The sequence below is a fragment of the Quercus robur genome, chromosome 3 (assembly GCF_932294415.1).
Source record: "Quercus robur chromosome 3, dhQueRobu3.1, whole genome shotgun sequence".
NCBI classification, from domain to species: Eukaryota; Viridiplantae; Streptophyta; class Magnoliopsida; order Fagales; family Fagaceae; genus Quercus; species Quercus robur.
The window spans coordinates 54607048-54628659 of record NC_065536.1 but is presented as its reverse complement, the minus strand read 5'-3'; the positions used below and the strand labels follow the sequence as shown (position 1 = coordinate 54628659).

General features: G+C 36.3%; 1 protein-coding gene across 8 annotated transcripts; it reads left to right on the top strand.

The window, feature by feature from the left end:
- Positions 1-4430: 4430 nt before the first annotated feature.
- Positions 4431-21432, top strand: LOC126718401 (protein DMR6-LIKE OXYGENASE 1-like). 8 transcript variants are annotated; one of them, XM_050420562.1, is made up of 4 exons: positions 4431-4562; positions 6853-7106; positions 7241-7568; positions 8351-8848. In XM_050420562.1, exons 1-4 carry the CDS (start codon positions 4467-4469, stop codon positions 8597-8599), a joined length of 927 nt encoding a protein of 308 aa, XP_050276519.1. In that variant the 5' UTR covers positions 4431-4466; the 3' UTR covers positions 8600-8848. The 8 variants fall into 8 exon arrangements, with proteins under 8 accessions (XP_050276519.1, XP_050276515.1, XP_050276516.1 ...); XM_050420558.1 differs by lacking the exons at positions 6853-7106; positions 7241-7568; positions 8351-8848 and adding exons at positions 19172-19546; positions 20290-20617; positions 21012-21432 and having other exon boundaries at positions 4452-4546; XM_050420559.1 differs by lacking the exons at positions 6853-7106; positions 7241-7568; positions 8351-8848 and adding exons at positions 19188-19546; positions 20290-20617; positions 21012-21432 and having other exon boundaries at positions 4452-4562.
- The last annotated feature ends 180 nt before the right edge of the window (positions 21433-21612 follow it).

Here is a 21612-nt window from a genome sequence, read left to right as displayed (position 1 = left end):
GATGAGTCAATCTTTTTTTTTTTTTTAGGGTTTTTCTCTCAAAATTCTCTCTAGAAACTCTCTACATTTCGTGGGTATAAGGGTATTTATAGTGGTGTATGTGAGGAATGCGAAAAGTCAATTTTCATCCAAACAGGGCATTCTGGCGGCTCAGTCTCGCGAGTGGAACGAGTCGCGAGTTTGAGTCATGAGCTAACTACCTGGCTAGACTGTATATTTTATTCTGTAGTATTTCAGCTGTTGTGACCCTTCAGTTTCCTGCATGCTTCACATGTGTGCCACTTTGGCGACTTGTCAGTCGTGAGTCAGTCGCGAGATCCAGTTGTAAGGCTCCTTTGTATGCACACATCTTAAGTTTTCTTCACACTCTCTCTCACACAACCCTTACATAATTCCCATCTAAATACAGGGTATCTAATTACTAAAATACAAGCAAATTTGGCACAAAATAAAGCCAACACATGATTGAATAAATTCAACCTTACACTTTTCATTCTATTCACTTTTCCATTATCAATTTCGAGCATAAGTAGATGTCCAAGAGTCTTAGAGCTCCACTAGGAGGTTGTTGTGTCAAGAATTTCATAGCATCACTAGGAGGTTGTTGAAATTTATGTAAGCACGTAGTGTCAAATCCTAGTCTTGGCCATATTCGAATTTATCATTTTGTATTAATCTAGTCTATGAGTTTTATTTATTTACACAATTAAATAGTTTTTATTATGTTTTTTGTTTACATAATTACAGATAGTAAATATTAATGCATTATTCCCAACAAATAATGATTATGAGAGGATAGAACCATATATACCATGATAAATTACAAAATTTTCATTGTCTGGCAACGTTTTATTTATCTAATATATGGATGATGGGATTGATGAGATACATCCTCCAAGTTTTCGTAACTATCATTGTGTAGAGTTTCTTGAAGAGTTCCACAAGCAAGAATGAACTAGACCAATTGTGAAGGAATCCTGAGGGGTTGGTCTAGTAGTTTCCACTTTCTAAGGTCTCTTGAGATTTCTAAGGTCCATAGTTCAAAATTCCTCATTTGTATCTTGAAAGTACTATTAAGGGATTCCTTCATGTAATATCCTACTGTATGTGGGACAAGTAATTATATATCTCTGAGGAAATAGACAGGTGCTCCAACAGTTATGGACATCCATGTTAAAAAAAAAAAAAAAAAAACAAAAAAACAAAAAACAAATGGCGACGGAAATTTTCAGAGTAGTGAAATGGGAAGCGCCATGCATTGTTGTCTGGTCATTGTCTTCCAAATATATGAACCTTAATTCTTCTTCTTATTCTTTTTTTTTTTTTTTTTATTAATTTTTTATCTTTTTTATTTATAAAATTGCCTTGTTAAATTATCATAAGCATTTCTTCCTTGTCCTAGTGCAAAATGTTGGTGTAATGAAAGTGAGCTTGTTTGAACTGAAGTATAAACTTTGACATAAATTTATATGTAAATATCATCTAAATTGTTTTTGGCTTTAATAAATATTTAAAATTAGTTTCAATTGTTTTATAGGTCAACCAGTACTTTTTAATGTATGAAATAGAGATCTTCATAATTTAAATTCCAATTTTCAATTTGTCCTCCCCTTACTATATATGAAATTAAAATGTACCTAATTTTCCTAGTGAATTAGCATGATCCCTCGATCCAAACAGTTATATTTGTTCACATAGTAGAACCTTTTCAAGAGGGTGTCTCACAGTGACGGCTCCAGAAATATTTTTTAGGAGGGTCATTTAGAAAGTTAAATTAAACAAAATTTAATAAAAAGAAAACTTAAATATATTTAGTTATCAAAAAAAAAAAAAAAAAAAAACCAGTTGCAAATACATAAAATGTTACAATATCCTTCTATGAGTTTTCATATTTTGAAATCATCATATGATAATTCATTATCAATCGTTATTATCTATTGTCAATGTGGGTATATATGACCATTTTATTTTATTGAGTTTGTATAACATTTTTATTTTTATGCAATTGTCACTATCTATTTGTCATTATTTTTATAAAAATATTTTAAACTAAATGGCAAAACTTATCTCACTTGCATTGTTATGAATTATTAACTAACACAACCACACACATCCATACATCAATAATACACTAAGTGTCTACTTAACTAATCAAATGCTTGAATCTTTCTCATGAATCTCATCTCATCTCTCTTCTCTATTTGATTATCTTGATATCTCTAATTCTAAGAGTAAAGAGTGAGCGTTTGTTAGTTATGCGTATGTGTATGATATGTGCGTTATTTTTTTTTTTTGGTTATAAAGTAATTTGTGTGAATTGTGATGTGTATGAGTATGATATATACATGTATAGTGTAAATATAATATAACTTAATATAATCTAATATTCAGGAAATACAGAGGGTGTGATACATGTATGTGTATTATTATCATGTTATAATAATTTTTTGTTATAAAGTTAGTGATTTGAGGAAAAAAAATAGTAAAGTTGATATGTGATCAGGATGTGCATGATTTAAGCCATGGTGTGCAAAAATATTTTTAATGATAAATTAAACCGGTAAAAAAAAATATTATATATATAATTTTTTTTAATAAGAAATCAGGGGGTTCATTTGAACCCCCTGAAATACATCCAGCGCCGCCCATGGTGTCCCAGTATCAGTATCACTTTTCATGAAACTTGGTAATATGAGTGTCCGTAAATAGACCCCGAATTTTTTAAGTCATTATATTCTTGTCGCTTTCGAGGTTAAAGAAACCGCACCTCAGTGAGACTTTTATCTTCTCTGGGACCAACAAAAAAAGTGGGGCAAGCTTGGCATATTTATGGAATCAATAATCTCAAAAGATGGGGGGGAAAATTAATGGTGGGACAAGAGGGAATATAACAGTGGTGTCTAATACAAGAAGCCATCCAGAACATGGTCATTTATAAAAGAGAAATGGAGGATAAAAAGAAGACCTTAGAGTATCCACAGTAGATGTTCCAAATGTGCCAAATGCCAAATATTTGGTATATTTAGCACACTAAACACCTAAAAACACCCTATAGCAGATGTTTTAAATGTTGCAAATATTTGGCATTTGTGTCTGTACTGTTGCAAATTTGCAATGGTATAGACACAAATGCTAAAACCAAAATAATGTTTTTTATTCGGCTTTCTCTCTCCTCTCACTTCTTTAATTGATTTTTTCTCTCTTCTTACATTAGATTCCAGCTTGTCCCTCAACAGAGAAAGAACACACTCCACATCTTCAAACAATAAGCTCCAAGGCAAGGTGGCCATTATCACCGGAGGCGCAAGCGACATGGGTGAGGACACGACTCGCGAGTTTGCTGCTTACGGTGCACGAGCCATCGTCATCGCTGATGTCCAAGACAAGAAGGGCTAAAACGCTGCCGTGTCTCGCCATCCAAGTCTCTCTGATCTCGCTTGCCACCATCTCGTTGTGATTTGGGATGGTGCTGTGGATTTGAGATTTGGGATGGTGCTGATGGGTTTGAGATTTGTGGTTGTGCCGATCTCTCTGATTGTGTATTTTTTTTATTTTTATTTTTTTAAGGTGACGTTGGTGGATGTGGGTTTGTTTCGGTGGTGGCTAGCCAGTGTTGTTGTTGTTGGTGGCCATTGTTGCGGCAATAGTGGATGTGATATTGTTGTTGTTGATGGTGATGATAGGGAGGCCGATCTCTCTGGTTGTGTTTTTTTATTTTTTTATTTTTAAATTTAAGGTGGCGTTGGTGGATATGGGTTTGTGTCGGTGGTGGTTGGCCGGTGTTGTTATTGTTGGTGGCCGTTTGCAGTAGTGGTGGATGTGCTGTTGTTGTTGTTGATGGTGATGATAGGGAGGCCGATCTCTCTGGTTGTGTTTTTGTTTCTTTTTTTTTAAGGTAGCATTGGTGGATGTGGGTTTGTGCTGGTGGTGGCTGGCCGGTGTTGTTATTGTTGGTAGCCGTTGTTGCAGGAGTGGTGGATGTGCCATTGTTGTTGTTAATGGTGATGATAGGGAGGAGATAATATATTATTTTAATGCGTAGTAAATATTATTTTAATATATAGAATTGAATGATAAAATATCTGATAAATGAGATGTAAAATGATATGGTAAAATAATAAAGTAGGCTTTTAATGTGTTAAAATGACATTTTTTTTTTGCAACATCAGATAAGGATGCTCTTACTATCACGTTGGAATAATGTTGGGTGAAATTCCATTGTCTCAGTGGTGATAATGCCAATGGAATTTTATTCCATCAGAATACTCCCTAGTGAAGTACTGCTATTTTAAATATTTTTACATGGGACCAGCAAAATCACCAATGGGACTAGTAGTACCAAAGCATCAGGGAAACATGGGACGAACAATAACTATTGTCCAAAGTCATCATTATTATTTATCAATTTCACTTTTTTTTTTGGTTATATATATGAATATTGTCCAGAACTCCTCTCATATCTTTACATGGAGATGACGCCCTATCAATTAGCCAATAACACACCTCTGACCCTTTCTCCTAATTTCATTCTCCCAGAGGAAAAGAGGCCAAACCTCTCAGAGGTACTTCCTTCTGATTCAATTCCCATTATCGACTTGTACTCCCCTAACTATATATGAAATTAAAATGTACTTAGTTTTCCTAGTGAATTAGCATGATCCCTCGATCCAAACAGTTATATTTGTTCACATAGTAGAACCTTTTCAAGAGGGTGTCCCAGTATCAGTATCACTTTTCATGAAACTTGGTAATATGAATGTCTGTAAATAGACCCGGAATTTTTTAAGTCATTATATTCTTGTCGCTTTCGAGGTTAAAGAAACCCCACCTCAGTGAGACTTCTATCTCCTCTGGGACCAACAAAAAAAGTGGGGCAAGCTTGGCATATTTATGGAATCAATAATCTCAAAAGATGGGGGGCAAAATTAATGGTGGGACTTTCACCAAAAAAAAAAAAAAAAATTAATGGTGGGACAAGAGGGAATATAACAGTGGTGTCTAATACAAGAAACTATCCAGATCTTGGTCATTTATAAAGGAGAAATAGAGGATAAAAAGAAGAACTTAGAGCATCCACAGTAGATGTGCCAAATGTATCAAATGTCAAATATTTGGCACACTAAACACCAAAACACACCTCACAGCATATGTTTTAAATGTTGCAAATGTTTGGCATTTGTGTCTGTACCGTTGCAAATTTGCAACAGTATGAACACAAATGCTAAAACCAAAATAATGTTTTTTTTTTTACTTTCCCTCTCCTCTCACTTCTTTAATTGATTTTTTCTCTCTCTTTTCACATCAGATTCCAGCTCCTCCCTCAATAGAGAAAGAACACACTCCACATCTTCAAACAATAATTAAGCTCCGAGGCAAGGTGGCCATTATCACCGGAGGCGCAAGCGGCATGGGTGAGGACACGGCTCACGAGTTCGCTGCTCACGGCGCACGAGCCATCGTCATCGCCGACGTCCAAGATGAGAAGGGCCAAAACGCCGCCGTATCTCGCCGTCTAGGTCTTTCTGATCTCGCTTGACACCATCTCGCCGTGATTTGGGATGGTGCTGTGGATTTGAGATTTGGGATGGTGCCGATAGGTTTGAAATTTATGGTTGTGCCGATCTCTCTGGTTGTGTGTGTGTGTGTGTGTGTTTTTTTTTTATTTTTTTTTTTAAGGTGGTGTTGGTGGATGTGGGTTTGTTCCGGTGGTGGCTAGCTAGTGTTGTTGCTGTTGGTGGCTGTTGTTGCGGTAGTGGTGGATGTGCCATTGTTGTTGTTGACGGTGATGATAGGGAGGCTGATCTCTCTGGTTGTGTGTTTTTTTTTATTTTTTATTTTTAATTTTTTTTAATTTAATTTAAGGTGGCGTTGGTGGATGTGGGTTTGTGTCAGTGATGACTGGCCAGTGTTGTTGCTGTTGGTGGCCATTGTTGCAGTAGTGGTGGATGTGCCGTTGTTGTTGTTGATGGTGATGATAGGGAGGCCGATCTCTCTGGTTGTGTTTTTTTTTTTTTTTTTTTTTTTTTTTAATTTTATTTATTTATTATTTTTTAAGGTGGTGTTGGTGGATGTGGGTTTGTGCCGGTGGTGGCTGGTCGGTGTTGTTTCTGTTGGTGGCCGTTGTTGTGGCAGTGGTGGATGTGCCGTTGTTGTTGTTAATGGTGATGATAGGGAGGAGATAATATATTATTTTAATGCGTAGTAAATATTATTTTAATGTATAAAATTGAATGATAAAACATCTGATAAATGAGATGTTATAAAATGATATGGTAAAATAATAAAATAGACTTTTGGTGTGTTAAAATGACATTTTTTTTTTGCAACATCTGATAAGGATGCTCTTACTACCACGCTGGAATAATGTTGGGTGAAATTCCATTGTCTCAGTGGTGATAATGCCAATGGAATTTTATTCCATCAGAATACTCCCTTAGTGAAGTACTGCTATTTTGAATATTTTTACATGGGACCAGCAAAATCACCAATGGGACTAGTAGTACTAAAATATCAGGGAAACATGGGACGAACAAAAACTATGTTCCAAAGTCATCATTATTATTTATCAATTTCACTTATTTTTTTTTTGGTTATATATATGAATGTTGTCCAGAGCTCCTCTCATATCTTTACCTGGAGATGACGCCCTATCAATTAGCCAATAACACACCTCTGACCCTTTCTCCTAATTTCATTCTCCCAGAGGAAAAGAGGCCAAACCTCTCAGAGGTACTTCCTTCTGATTCAATTCCCATTATCGACTTAAACGACCATGATATTGATTATGGTCAAGGGCCATCCCCGTTAGTTTCAAAAATATCACAAGCTTGTGAGGAATATGGTTTCTTTCAGATTATCAACCATGGAGTCCCCAGAGAATTATGCCAAAAGGCGTTGGCTGTGGTGACGGAGTTCTTTCAATTACCTCCCGAGGAAAGGGCGCAATATCTTACAAAAGATCATAGCAAGCAAGTAAAAGTGTTCAACTATTACCAGAAGTATGAAGGCATAGGAAAGGTCACAATGTGGAGTGAGACCTTCTCACACCCTTGGCATCCTACTGAAGATTTTACTCATTTGTTACCCACAAATCCTCCTCAGTATCGGTATCTCTGGCTTACTTACAACCTTTTCGTTTTTCCTTACCAAAGTTATCCTATCTATGTTTGATTGATTGCAAAAACTCAGTAACTTTTTTAAGTCATGCATGCTTTGTTTTGTTTGATTGTCATATATATAGAGAAGTTTTTGCCGAGTATGCAAGGGCGATTGGAGTTTTGTTTGATAGGCTTTTGAGCTTGATATCCCGAGGGCTTGGCCTAGACAAGGATTGTTTAAAGAGGAGGATAGGTGAGAAGCCTGGGCTTCACACTCAAGCAAATTACTATCCAGCATGTCCAGATCCCGAGCTCACAATGGGATTGCCTGATCATAATGATCTTGGTTCAATTACGGTACTCCTACAGGTGGAGGGAGTGACTGGCCTCCAAGTGATCAAAGATGGGAAATGGTTAACCGTTGATCCTGTGCCTGATGCATTCGTCATCAATTTGGCTGATCAAACTCAGGTAGCCGCGTTATTGTTTAGTCTTTTCTTATAAAAACTGAGCAGTCGTAGTTAAGCATTGTGTGCACGCGGGCGAGGTTGGTTGTACAGCACTTCATAACTCAAAGTATACAACAATCATTAGCAAAAAAAGAAAAAAAAATTATACTTTAATATGAAGCCAACTGTTAAATTATAATATATTTTAAATTTAAAAAGAAAAGGCCAAATGGATAACCAAACAAGGACTAGTACCAATGATGGAGTTTTGATTTTAGTTTAGGAAAGGTAACATTAAAAGCAAAGTTAATATGAAAATAGATAAACAATTGTAAACTAGTGTAATTGTCATACAAAATCTACTATAAATGTAAACTGTAATATTATGTCAATTTTAAAGTATTTTGAGTATGGCAATATATTGTATATATTCTCATTTTCCTTGATTGGTTTTAAAAAATATAGAATTCAACATTTTTTTTTTTCTCTATTCTTCTAAGTATTTAAAATTTGGGTTTATAGCAAAAACTTAGTGTTTGAAACTATTAAAAAAAAACCAAGAGATGGAAGAGAGAAAAAAAAAAAGAAAAAGAAAAGAAAAAGATGGTAATGAAATTTAGGGTTTTAGTGCTTTACATGAACATTAATATATTAAGCAGTTTTATTTTTCTATTTATTTTTATTATGGGGTTCTAAATTCTAGTAGATATATATGTCTGCTTCACTGGTATTTAATTTGTTAGTGGACCGTACATTTAACTTTTGAAATTATTTTTTTATATTTATGTATTAACTTTTGTGCAGGTTCTTAGTAATGGAAAGTTCAAGAGTGTAGGACACAGGGCTGTCACTAACAAGTTGTTGCCACGCTTGTCGTTAGGAATGTTCTATACACCAAATAATGACACTGTTATTGGTCCAATTGAGGATTTGATTGATGAAGAGCACCCGCCAAAGTATCGAAGATATAGTTTCAAGGAGTATATGGAAGAATTTTATAGGCAAGAAGGAAAGAAGAGGAGAGTAAAGGAAGCTTTTGAGTTGCAACGTTAAGATTTTTTTTTTTTAATATAAAGAATAAAATTAGACGGTGTGATCTTTGTTAAATAAATAATGTATTCAACGTCATCAAATATATATATATATATATATAGTATTCACCGTACTACACTATACTGCACTACCGTTTTATATACTACCCTTTGTGTCCCTAGCTAGTTAATGAGGTTCATGAGGACAGCTCTGATGTACGTTCAAGTTACGTGAATAAAAAATATACTTTTTCTGTATTTTTCTTTCCAACTGCTATGATTTACTCTTTAATGACTTTTTTTTTTTTTTTTTTTTTTTTTTTTTTTTTTTTTTTTTGAGAAGGTCTTTAATGACTCTTGAATCTTGATAACTGGTGTTTTTTTTTTTTTTTTAAACATGATCGTATAATAAATTTTGATACTCTTGTTGTCCACAATTCAATGCCATCTGTTTGATACTGAGGAAGGAAAATGAGACAATGAAAAGTAGTGTGAGCATTGAAAAGTACGAAGAAAAAGAAGAAAAAATTTGTTTTGCTTCAAGTATGTTTGGTAGAGGGATAGAAGCGTAGAATGATAGATAAACAAAGTTTGGCTACAACTCTCACAAAAAAAAAATAACATTCCATATATGTTATTGTGGGGAGTGAAAGACTGGGAAGCTCATGTCAACATCTACATTGGGCCAAGGGCCCAGTTTGAAGAAGAACCCCTCCTTGGCCATAGGAAGAATTCCTCCTCGGCCAAGGACAAAGGGAACGGCTTATCACTGAGAGAGGCACTCCGGGTCACTCTATGGAACAGGAAAAGTACTAAAATATAAAAGGACAACGGAGAAAATGGAAATGTCTACAGGAAAAAACTGCCATTATTGCATTCAGTGTCTTGTACCTGACATAGCCATGCTTTTCTGCCTTTCAACCACTCCTAATAACTTGGGAGAAAGGTTGATGGGACAAGTATCAGCACTAGGAACCCAATTCATGAGGGAAGAAACTACCATAAAAGAGGGGGGAGGGGAGCCAGCAGGACCCAGGAGGCCCCATAAAAAGCTCCTCGGGTCCTGCCGAGGACCCACCCTCTTTGATAAACCCAGTTCATCCTTACTTCACTGTGATAAACACCATGTTAGTTGTTGCCCATGCACTAAAACCTAGCTCTTCGTCCCACTCTTTACAAATTTATGGTACCGGGCTCACTGGCCCAAGATCCCATACATCTTGGGCTTGGGTAGCAAAACGTGACACCACAATTGGCGCCGTCTGTGGGAAGAGCTTGTGCGTTAGCGAATGCAACGGTTAATCATGGTGGGACCAAGCTCCTATCAGGAAGAGTCCCTCAAGAAGACCATTTTGGTGGTGGTGCAAGCTACACGAAAGCTTCCCCATGATTTCCAAGAACGCACCATCGCTGTCATAACTCAGCTTTCGCTAGGGTCCACACTTCAAAGCACTAAGTACGCGGAAAGGGTTGCTAAATGGGGCACGGTTCTAGGGGTTTCTGACGTCAAGTATACGCCCTGTACGTATGTCAAGGGGCTGGTTCTCGCAGGTCTAGTAGTTCAGCTTGATGAATCCCCATTAGGGAAAGTACTAGACAGAACTAAGGTGTTGCATGGTCCTCGGACTCAAACCTATGAGGAAACTAGCTACTTCGAAGAAGAGTATAAGTGCTAGACAGAACCAAGGTCTTGCAGGGTCTTCGGACTCAAACCTATGGGGAAACTAGACCAAGGTCTTGCATGGTCCTCGAACTTAAACCTATGGAGAAACTAGCTACTTTGAAGAAGAGTATAAGTACTAGACAGAACCAAGGTCTTGCATGGTCCTCGGACTCAAACCTATGGGGAAACTAGCTACTTCGAAGAAGAGTATAAGTACCAGACAGAACCAAGTTCTTGCATGGTCCTTGGACTCAAACCTATGGGGAAACTAGCTACTTCGAAGAAGAGTATAAGTACTAGACAAAACCAAGGTCTTGCATGGTCCTCGGACTCAAACCTATGGGGAAACTAGCTATTTCGAAGAAGAGTATAAGTACTAGACAGAACCAAGGTCTTGCATGGTCCTCGGACTCAAACCTATGGGGAAACTAGCTATTTCGAAGAAGAGTATAAGTACTAGACAGAACCAAGGTCTTGCATAATCTTCGAACTCAAACCTATGGAGAAACTAGCTACTTCGAAAAAGAGTATAAGTACTAGACAGAACCAAGGTCTTGCATGGTCCTCGGACTCAAACTTATGGGAAAACTAGGTACTTCGAAGAAGAATATAAGTACTAGATAGAACCAAGGTCTTGCATGATCTTCGAACTCAAACCTATGGGGAAATTAGCTACTTCGAAGAAGAAGAATATAAATGCTAGACAGAACCAAGGTCTTGCATGGTTCTCGGACTCAAACCTATGGGGAAACTAGCTACTTCGAAGAAGAATATAAGTACTAGATAGAACCAAGGTCTTGCATGGTCCTCGGACTCAAACCTATGGAGAAACTAGCTACTTCGAAAAAGAGTATAAGTACTAGACAGAATCAAGGTCTTGCATGGTCCTCGGACTCAAACCTATGGGGAAACTAGCTACTTCGAAGAAGAGTATAAGTACTAGACAGAACCAAGGTCTTGCATGGTCCTCGGACTCAAACCTATGGGGAAACTAGCTACTTCGAAGAAGAGTATAAGTACTAGACAGAACCAAGGTCTTGCATGGTCCTCGGACTCAAACTTATGGGGAAACTAGCTACTTCGAATAAGAATATAAGTGCTAGACAGAACTATGGTCTTGCATGGTCCTCGGACTCAAAGCTATGGGGAAACTAACTACTTCGAAGAAGAATATAAGTACTAGACAGAACCAAGGTCTTGCATGGTCCTCGGACTCAAACCTATGGGAAAACTAGCTACTTCGAAGAAGAGTATAAGTACTAGACAGAACCAAGGTCTTGCATGGTCCTCGAACTCAAACCTATGGGGAAACTAGCTACTTCGAAGAAGAGTATAAGTACTAGGCAAAACCAAGGTCTTGCATGGTCCTCGGACTCAAACCTATGGGGAAACTAGCTATTTCGAAGAAGAGTATAAGTACTAGACAGAACCAAGGTCTTGCATGATCCTCGAACTCAAACCTATGGGGAAATTAGCTACTTCAAAGAAGAGTATAAGTACTAGACAGAACCAAGGTCTTGCATGGTCCTCGGACTCAAACCTATAGGGAAACTAGCTACTTCGAAGAAGAAGAATATAAATGCTAGACAGAACCAAGGTCTTGCATGGTTCTCGGACTCAAACCTATGGGGAAACTAGCTACTTCGAAGAAGAATATAAGTACTAGATAGAACCAAGGTCTTGCATGGTCCTCGGACTCAAACCTATGGAGAAACTAACTACTTCGAAAAAGAGTATAAGTACTAGACAGAACCAAGGTCTTGCATGGTCCTCGGACTCAAACCTATGGGAAAACTAGGTACTTCGAAGAAGAATATAAGTACTAGACAGAACCAAGGTCTTGCATGGTCTTCGAACTCAAACCTATGGGGAAACTAGCTACTTCGAAGAAGAATATAAGTGCTAGATAGAACCAAGGTCTTGCATGGTCCTCGGACTTAAACCTATGGGGAAACTAGCTACTTCGAAGAAGAATATAAGTACTAGATAGAACCAAGGGCTTTCATGGTCCTCAGACTCAAACCTATGGGGAAACTAACTACTTCGAAGAAGAGTATAAGTACTAGACAGAACCAAGGTCTTGCATGGTCCTCGGACCTCCTGCTTTGTGGAAACTAACATGCACTGGTAACTTTCTAAGAGTTTAAGCTAAACTCGATCATGCCTCAATCCTCGAACCAGACGCCTAAAGCAAGTTAAAGCTATAAACATCATCGCAAACGTTGAAAAGAACCTTAGTACCCAATGACCCCCTCGAACTGTTTACTTTAAAATTACACGTCCTTGGGCGGTTGCACTATTCACAATGTAGAGCATGCTGTTGTTTTCTTGATTTGTCCAATATAGTTAACTTATTTAAAGCTAGGGGTCGTGTGTCCGCCAGTTTCAATAAATTCAGGATTATAACTCTTTACCATCGACGGCCTCAATCCTAGATACTATTCGAAAGAAAAGATACTGACACACCCATTCATAAAATAATTGTTGCAGGAAAGGAAAGGTTCGTAAAGTAAAATAAAGTCATCTTTTTATTAGATAAAGAAGAAATACATTTTACACAAAAGGGCTTAGACAAGCCTATTTCAAAAGCTAACTATAAAAAGCAGTCCACGGGAATGATAAATCCTCAATCTTGTTCTAGCAGCAATCGAGCAAGTGTGGATGGTACCGACGATGGGAGAGAAGAAGAAGCAGAGACACCGGATCCACAATTTTGCTCCAGCAGCAATCGAGCAAGTATGGATGGCACCGGCGATGGGAGAGAAGAAGAAGCAGAAACGCCAAATCCACATACTTGCTCTAGCAGCAATCGAGCAAGTATTGCTCTAGTAGCAATCAAGCAAGTATGGATGGTATCGGCGATGAGAAATCCAAATCCGCACACGCGTGACACGCGGCGCCGGACGAAATCCAAATTTTGTGGCACCAAAAATCTGATGCGACCTACACCTGCTTCGGATTTCGGCTGAAGGAAGAGAGACTTCTTTCTTTTCCGGTCGAAGGGGAGAAACATCTTTGGCCTCTGCCTCCCTTGCCTTAACTGTGTCACTCTGAATCTCGATGACGCCCGTGGCTTCTGAAGAGGGTTTGATTCCTTCACCTTCACCCTTGTCCTTGACCATTTTTCTCCCTAAATCTCAATCACTACCTTGGTGGGGCCCTTGGGAACATTTGAAGAGTTAAGTGCCTGAAACTCCCGCAGAACTCAAGAATCTGCGAATAAAGAAGAACGACCCCCCCCCCCAATGTGTCTTATATAGGAGGCAGACCTGGTGGCAATCAATTCGCCCAAATCTCTAAGAAAGAATTACAAGCGAGATAAATCTCGCTCAATTTCCAAAGCAGTCTTCAGCCATTGGATTTGCGTCACCTCGTAAAAAGACCTTAATGAAAGCGCGCTCGTGTACCAAAACGACAGGAACGCAGCTTGGATAAACTAAAAGAATGTCTCACAACCAGGAATAGTGCAAAATGGGCGTGAAAGGGCAATCGTCACATCGAGATCCTCCTTTCCTTCCACGGGGAAGAAAAGAAGAATCTAAAGGGGCTATTGTAGGGAGTAAAAGACCGGGAAGCTCATGTCAACTTCTACATTAGGTCAAGGGCCCAATTCGAAGAAGAACTCCTCCTCGGCCATGGGAAGAATCCCTCCTCGGCCAGGTAGGCCGAGGACAAAGGGAACGGCTTATCATTGAGAGAGGTACCTGGCCAAGGACAAAGGGAACGGCTTATCACTGAGAGAGGCACTCCGGGCCACTCCATGAAACAGGAAAAGTACTAAAACATAAAAGGACAATGGAGAAAATGGAAATGTCTAAAGGAAAAAGCTGCCATTATTGCATTCAGTGTCTTGTATCTGACATATTCATGCTTTTCTGCCTTTATAACCACTCCCAATAACTTGGGAGAAGGGCTGATGGGACAAGTATCAGCACTAGGAACCCAATTTATGGGGGAGGAAACTACTATAAAAGAGGGGGGGGGGGGAGCCAGCAGGACCCAGGAGGTCCTAGAAAAAACTCCTCGGGTCCTGCCGAGGACCAACCCTCTTTGATAAACCCAGTTCATCCTTGCTTCACTGTGATAAACACCATGTTAGCTGTTGCCCATGCACTAAAGCCTAACTCTTCGTCCCACTCTCTACAAATTTATTGTATCGGGCTCACTGGCCCAATATCCCATACATCTTGGGCTTGGGCAGCAAAACGTGACCCCACAGTTATTTATGGACAAAGTTTGCAATATATTTTTAAAATTTAAGTATTTGATTGCATATATGTTATTTATGTTTTTATAATGCATGTCAAATTTCGAGAAAATCAGATGTTATTTACTATATTTGATCCATAAATTTATTTTTTATGCATAATTTTAGACTTTAAAAACTTGAAATTTAATTAAACATTTGAATGATGATATAATTTTTTTATTTTTGATATTCTGAAAATTTTGTATGCATGAAAGATATAAAAAGAAAATTTAATTTAAATGTGGATTTGTCAAAATTCAAATCCAATAATAAAAAATATTGAGTGGAGTTCTAGACAATACTACCTCCATCCCATATTGTTGATCACATTTAAGAAAAAAAACTCAATTTTTTATGAGAATAGCATTTAATGCATTGTCTTTAGCTAAGAATGTACAAGTTTTCAAGATTACCTTTACTAATATAAACTCTAATAGAAGAATGGTAATGATTTTTTAAATAAAGTAAAGGATAAGTTAGGAAATGTATTATTAATATAAACTCTAATAGAAGAATGGCAATGATTTTTAAAATAAAGTAAAAGATAAGTTAGGAAATGTATTATTAACTTTTTAAAGAGGACTTTATTTTAGAACATCTCAAAATAGAATAATGGGACAACAATAATTTATTTTTTGGCTAAATTACAAATTTCATTATCTAATTTTTCTTGGAATTCAATTCAATCATTTAATTTCAATTTCGTTTAATTGAATCCTCCAATGTTGTTGTTGTTGTTGTTTTTTTTTTTTTTTTTTTTTTTTTTTTTTTTTTTTTTTATTAATTAATTAATTAATTTTTTTTTTTGTGAAACTAAATCCTCCAATGTAGTCCTTTCGTCGCTACCCCTTAAAAAAATTGATTTTTTTTTTTTTTTGGTTAATGTAAGAGAAGAATAGCTAAACAATCAGAATTTTCCCCATAAATTCATTTCTCAGTGACCAAACAGGAAAAAGAACAATTTAAAATCCCTAAACAATCCTTTGCTAGAGCACACAATCTCCACCTATTCTAAGAACCAAGAGACCTATGCGTTTGGGATGAACTGAATTTTTTAGCTTATCTTTACTTTCAGTTTATTTTTGCTACTATTCATGTGTCTCACTGTATTTTTTGGTACTATTCATAAGTCTCACTGTACTATTCAGCTAACTTTTACCTTTATCTACGGTACTTTCAGTAAAAAATTTTCAGTTTCAGCTAAATAAAATATTCTCAAACGAACACCTATTGCTACCGATATCTTTTTTTTTTTTTTTTAGGGAGAACACTGAAAGGTAGAACCATGTTAAATGTTATTATCTTGTATGAATTTTTTATTTCTTATTCGTGTGAATGTGTTTCCGTTAATGCCCAATCACACCCCACAAATTCCACAACTCATAGGTGGCTGACTATCAAGGATGCCACATCCTTGTCTAAGCACCATTTAAAAAAAAAAAAAAAAAAAAAAAAAATCTTTTAGAAAAGAGTTATGCTGGTGCCACAACTTGTACCACAACTCGCTCACGTGACGAGTTGTGAGCGGTGGAGGGGGTGTCTCCACATGGACCTACCATCATCCCTCCACCGCTCACAACTCGCCACATAGACGAGTTGTGACACCAGTATAAATCTATAGAAAATATGCTTAAATAAACTCCCGCACTGAACCTTATAGGGTTATGATTTTTTATTTTATTTTATTTTTTAAAAATTATACTAGATTGCCTAGATAAACATTTTTTGGGATTCACCACATAGTCGAATTCCCATATAATCATTTTCTTTCTCGTGCTATTGTAGAAGTTTCTTCTTAATGTTCAATTTTTTTTTTTTTTTTTTTTAAAGACTACACTTTGGCAATCAAGTAATATGAAAATATTAGCCAAGGACCCTGTAGTTGAATTGACATTTCCCCACACACAAAGTGTTTGAGGGTCTAGTGGAGAAATGGTTTTGTTAGGTTTTGAGTTTGTAATGTTGGCAAACCATGACAAAAACTAAGTCTCATTGGTTTAGAATGGTTTACATTGAAGTCCAATACAAAAAACTCAAGTTCGGGATGAAAAAAACTAAGTTACAAGCTATTTCGTTCGATTGGTACTCGATCGATCGAAAGTCATATATCAGCAAAATCAGCAAACGTAAAAATGCCATAACTTATCCGTTTGAAACCCAAATCATGAGTCGTTTTCATAGTTTTTTAGAGAGATTAGAGTGCATCTTGTGCCTCTTTTGTAAATCTAGGGTTTTATACCAAAAAGCTCTCTAATGTCTTCTATCGATGTTATTCCTTGAAGAATCTCAAAATCCGGTGTTGTAGAAGTTGCTGCATACAAGATCAACGTTTAAGGAGATCCAATACCTTTGAGTGGAGTCTCAAAGTCACAAGCAGGTGAGCTTGTGTTGTTGCAAAGGCTAAGGAAAGAAGTAGTCCGTGGACTCGGAGCTATCATGGGGTCGTGGTAGTAAGTTTTCTACTCGAGGCAGCAATAAAATGTTAGTGGTCTAAGTTTTAAAGTTTTATTGTACAAACTTCAATTCTTTCATAGTGGATTTGCTTTTTATATTGAGAATAGTTAGGTTAAATCCTCCCCATATTTTTTACCGGTTTGGTTTTCCTAGGTCATCATATCATTGTGTTCTTTATATTTTCCGCTGCTTTACATGACATGATTGTTATTGTTTTAACCTAGATCTGAATAATAAACTTAAATATTCACTTGGTTAATTAATTAGGTTAAACAATCTAGTTTACAAGGATCTAAAAACGTATAGGTTTGAGCTGCGAGGTTAGTAGCATAATAATATACACTTTGAACTAGTCAAAAATGGGGGACAACCTTGACATATGTATCTAATCAATAATAGCAACGTCTACTACGAAATATTCGTGATCAAGCTTTAATAAAGGAGAAATGGAAGATAATAATAAAAATAGTTATGTTAATAGATGCCCTTAGGGTAATAGTTAATAAATCATAATAGAAAAGTTTTAACACCACTTTTATTGGAAATATAAAAAGTAGTCGACAACATTTATTGTTTTATCATTCTTCCAATAAAATGTTTCTAAAAATAGTTCATAAATCAATGCCCTAATAAAATTAGGGTTTTATTAACGTATGTCATTAAGGCATACATTAGAAAACTATTTTAGAAAATTTTTTATAGGAAAAAAAAAATGACTAACTTTTTGGAAAAAAAAAAAAGAATTATCAATTTTCATAAAAAAATTCCTAAAATGGATAATTATTGTATATTTTAAGGGCATACATTAATTGAACCCTAAAAAAGAAAAATAAATAAAAAAGGCTTTATTATCATGCTTGATTGATGCAAGGTAAAAATGAAAAATTCATAGTCCCTTGGTAAAAGGATCGGTGTTTAGAATATTAAGGAGCCATTTGATAATGTTGTTCTAATAACGTAATTTGTATTTTTTGAAAATACGTATAAGTGAAAAAGTGTGTGAAAATACATGTAATATTGTTTAAACACTGAAAATTATTGCTCAAATCACCCTACCAAACTGCAGTTATTAACCAATGAGACTAAAGCACCAGGGTGACAAGATGGACAGTGGAAGAAGTGTGGAACGAACAAAACTTTTGTCCAAAGTCATCAACATATCATTATAATTATCAATTGCATTTTTTTTTGGTTATCCTTCTTTTCTCCAAGGTATCCCATCTCTAAAAGCACTTTTTCTAGTAATATACAAGGCAGTGTTGATCAACTCTTTGCTTCAACCGGTGCTTCTCCCAAATATTTTCATGGAGACCACGCCCTTTCAATTTGCCAATAACACGCCTCTCTCGCTTTCTCCTTGTTGGGTGCCTTACCGTGTGGGTCCAGCCCACTTGCTTGCCATGCCTTGTCAAAGCTCATTTATGAGCTCGGTTCCAAGTCTTCAATTTCAGCTTTCCATTTATTGAAAAGTGACCAAAACATGGAGAGGTCTAACTTCTCTTAATGAGAAGTGTTCCAAAAGTCAGCATGCCATCTTCTTCGGCAGTGACTTAGGCATGTGAGACACGCTGAAACTGACAAAAGAAGAAAAGAAGGAAAACAAAGGCATTCGGCCTTGTGAGCAAAGCTGAAAACTGAGAGCCTTTCTTGGCCATTGTATGTGAGTTCCAAAGAGAGCAAAACACAAAAAGAGAGAGCTTCAGCTGGAGGTGCAGTCCGAAAAATAGAGAGAAACACAGTGAGAGTGTGAGAGAGTGAAAAAGAAAAAGGAGACATTTTTCTTTGCTCAAGTTACACACAAGGAAGATAAATTGGTGGAGTTCTCATGGAGTTTTTGAGTGCTACAATCATGGAGAGTTGGAGTATTCAGAGGAAAATTTTGCTATTGGCTTTGTGGTGAGATTGTATTTACTCCTTGAGATATATTTGTTGTATATCCAATTTATTGTGAACACAAGTTTAGCATAAACTTGATAGTTGTAATCTCTATTTTATAGTGGATATTTTTCGGAGCTGCCCCGTGGTTTTTTCCTCTACACTAGAGGGTTTTCCACGTAAGATTTGGTGTTCTTGTGTGATTGTGTTTATGTGGTGCTTGCTGGAATTTTTTTTTGTTTCCATAATATTGCTATTGCTTGGTAGTCATTAATTTTAATTCACACATAGACATAGAGGGGATTAGGATTTTTTCCCAACACTCCTAAGTTCATTCTCCCAGAGGAAAACAGGCCTATCCTCTCAGAGGTATTTTCTTCAGCTTCAATTCCCACCATCGACTTAAATAACCATGATATTGATGATTTAATTTCAAAAATATCACAAACTTGTGAGAAATTTGGTTTCTTTCAAATTATCAACCATGGAGTCCCCAAAGAATTATGTCAAAGAGTGTTGGCTGTGGTGACAGAGTTCTTTCAGTTGCCTCCTGAGGAAAGGGCACAGTTTCTTACAACAGATCATAGCAAGCTGGTAAAAGTTTTCAATTGTTACCAAAAGGTTGAAGGCCAAGGAAAGGTCTTAATGTGGGGCGAGACCTTCACGCACCCTTGGCATCCTACTGAAGATTTTACTCATTTCTTACCCAAAAATCCTCCTCAGTATAGGTATCTCTGGCTTACTTTACCTCCTTTCTGTTTTTCCTCTCTCTCAGATACCAAAATTTTTTTCTTAAAATTTTAGTTTAAATTTTTGGATAATGCTCAAATACAGGCTTTTTTTTTTTTAATAATTGTACCACTATAAACTATTTTACAATTTTTTTATAAATTATTATTATGGTCGATTCTTATTGATTTTGATATGTGATCTCTATTAATATTAGTTTTTTTATTTATAAATAATCACTCATCCATGTAGTTTGTAAAAATTTCTACAAAATATTTGTAACTTTAGCGTTTTATTTATTTATTTATTAATTTTTTTAATCTTTGATTGATTGCACAAGCTAATAACTTTTAAATGTGGTTGCCGTGGGGTTTATTTTTGTGGTTGTGGGTTGATTTTCTTGGGTAGTTGTGGGCTGATTTTGGTGGTTGTGGTGGTGGGCTGTGTGAAGTCGTGGCGGACCAGTGGTTGTGGTTTTTTTTTTTTTTTTTTTGATAAATGTGGTTGAGATTGTTTATTGAAATGGATATATTATTTTATTGTAATGGATATATTATTTTAATGTGTTGTTTATGTTATTTTTTTATATTGAAAACTAAAATAAAATCACTGATGTTGAATGTTTTGTAAATTGAGAAAGTAAAATAAATAAGGTAACTTTTGATGGAGTTAAATAGCTAAAATTATGGCTCCACTAATGTGAATGCTCTAAGTCACAAGCATGTTTGTTTGATTGTTATAGAGAAGTTTTTACTGAATATGCAAGGGAGATTGGAGCCTTAATGGATAGGCTTCTTAGCTTGATGTCCCAAGGGCTTGGCCTAGAGAAGGATTGTTTAAAGAGGAAGATAGGTGAGAGGCCTGCCATCTATACACAAGCAAATTACTATCCACCATGCCCAGACCCTGAGCTCACAATGGGGTTGCCTGCTCATAATGATATTTCTGCACTCGTGGTACTCCTACAGATGGAGGGGGTCTCTGGCCTCCAAGTGGTCATAGATGGGAAGTGGGTACCTGTTGAGCCTGTACCGGATGCATTCGTCGTCAATATAGCTGATCAAATGCAGGTTGTATCGTTGTTTTTCATCATTTACTAAGAAATAATTCTCTAGCAAACCAAATAAATAAATAAATTTTATAATTTATAATTAAAAAAAGAATTAAACGACAAATGGTAATGGATGCCCACTATAAGCCAATTAGTCTTGTGTTTTTAATGATTAGATAACCAAATTAGTCAATTGTGTATATGGTTGGAATTCTCTAATGAAGTTGGGTGACTTTGTCTGTTGGTATCAGTATTGTTGACGTAGTTTCTTGTTGAACATTGCACGTATATATATAGTACTCAATTTAAAATTGAACACGAATATATATTATGCTGCGTGGTTAGAAGGTGCAAATTTAAAACTTAATACGAATATTGTTGACTTTTTGTGGTCATGTCTTCACTTTGTATAGGTTTTGAGTAATGGAAGGTACAAGAGTGTATTACACAGGGCTGTAACCAACAATCGGTTGGCACGACTATCATTACCAATGTTCTATGCACCAAATAATGACACTGTAATTGGTCCAATTGAGGATTTGATAGATGAGGTTCACCCACCTATGTATCGAAACTATAGTTATAAGGAGTACATGGATGAATTCTACAGGCAAGAAGGAGCGAGGAGGAGGGTAAAGGAAGCATTTGAGTTACAGCATTAGGAATGTGGTCTTGAACTCTTGATTCGCCCTATATAGGTGCTTGGTTTTGTTGTTGTTGTTGTTGTTGATTCTCCCTATAAAGGAAGCAATTTTTTTTTTTAGTGGTCAGAAACTAATAATCACTTGGGGTTTGCATATCGTCTACAATACATTGATGCTGTTGTTAGGTCTATTCTCCTAAAATCCAATTAACTGTATGACATTATCTTTTAACTAATAAAAGTTGTTTTATTTTCTGAAGTACATTTTGCTTGAATATTTGGACATTATACTGTAGTTCATAAGATGCATTATTTGTGATTTTGGTATGAGAATGAAATTCACTTACATAATATCTAAATCATAAGTTCCT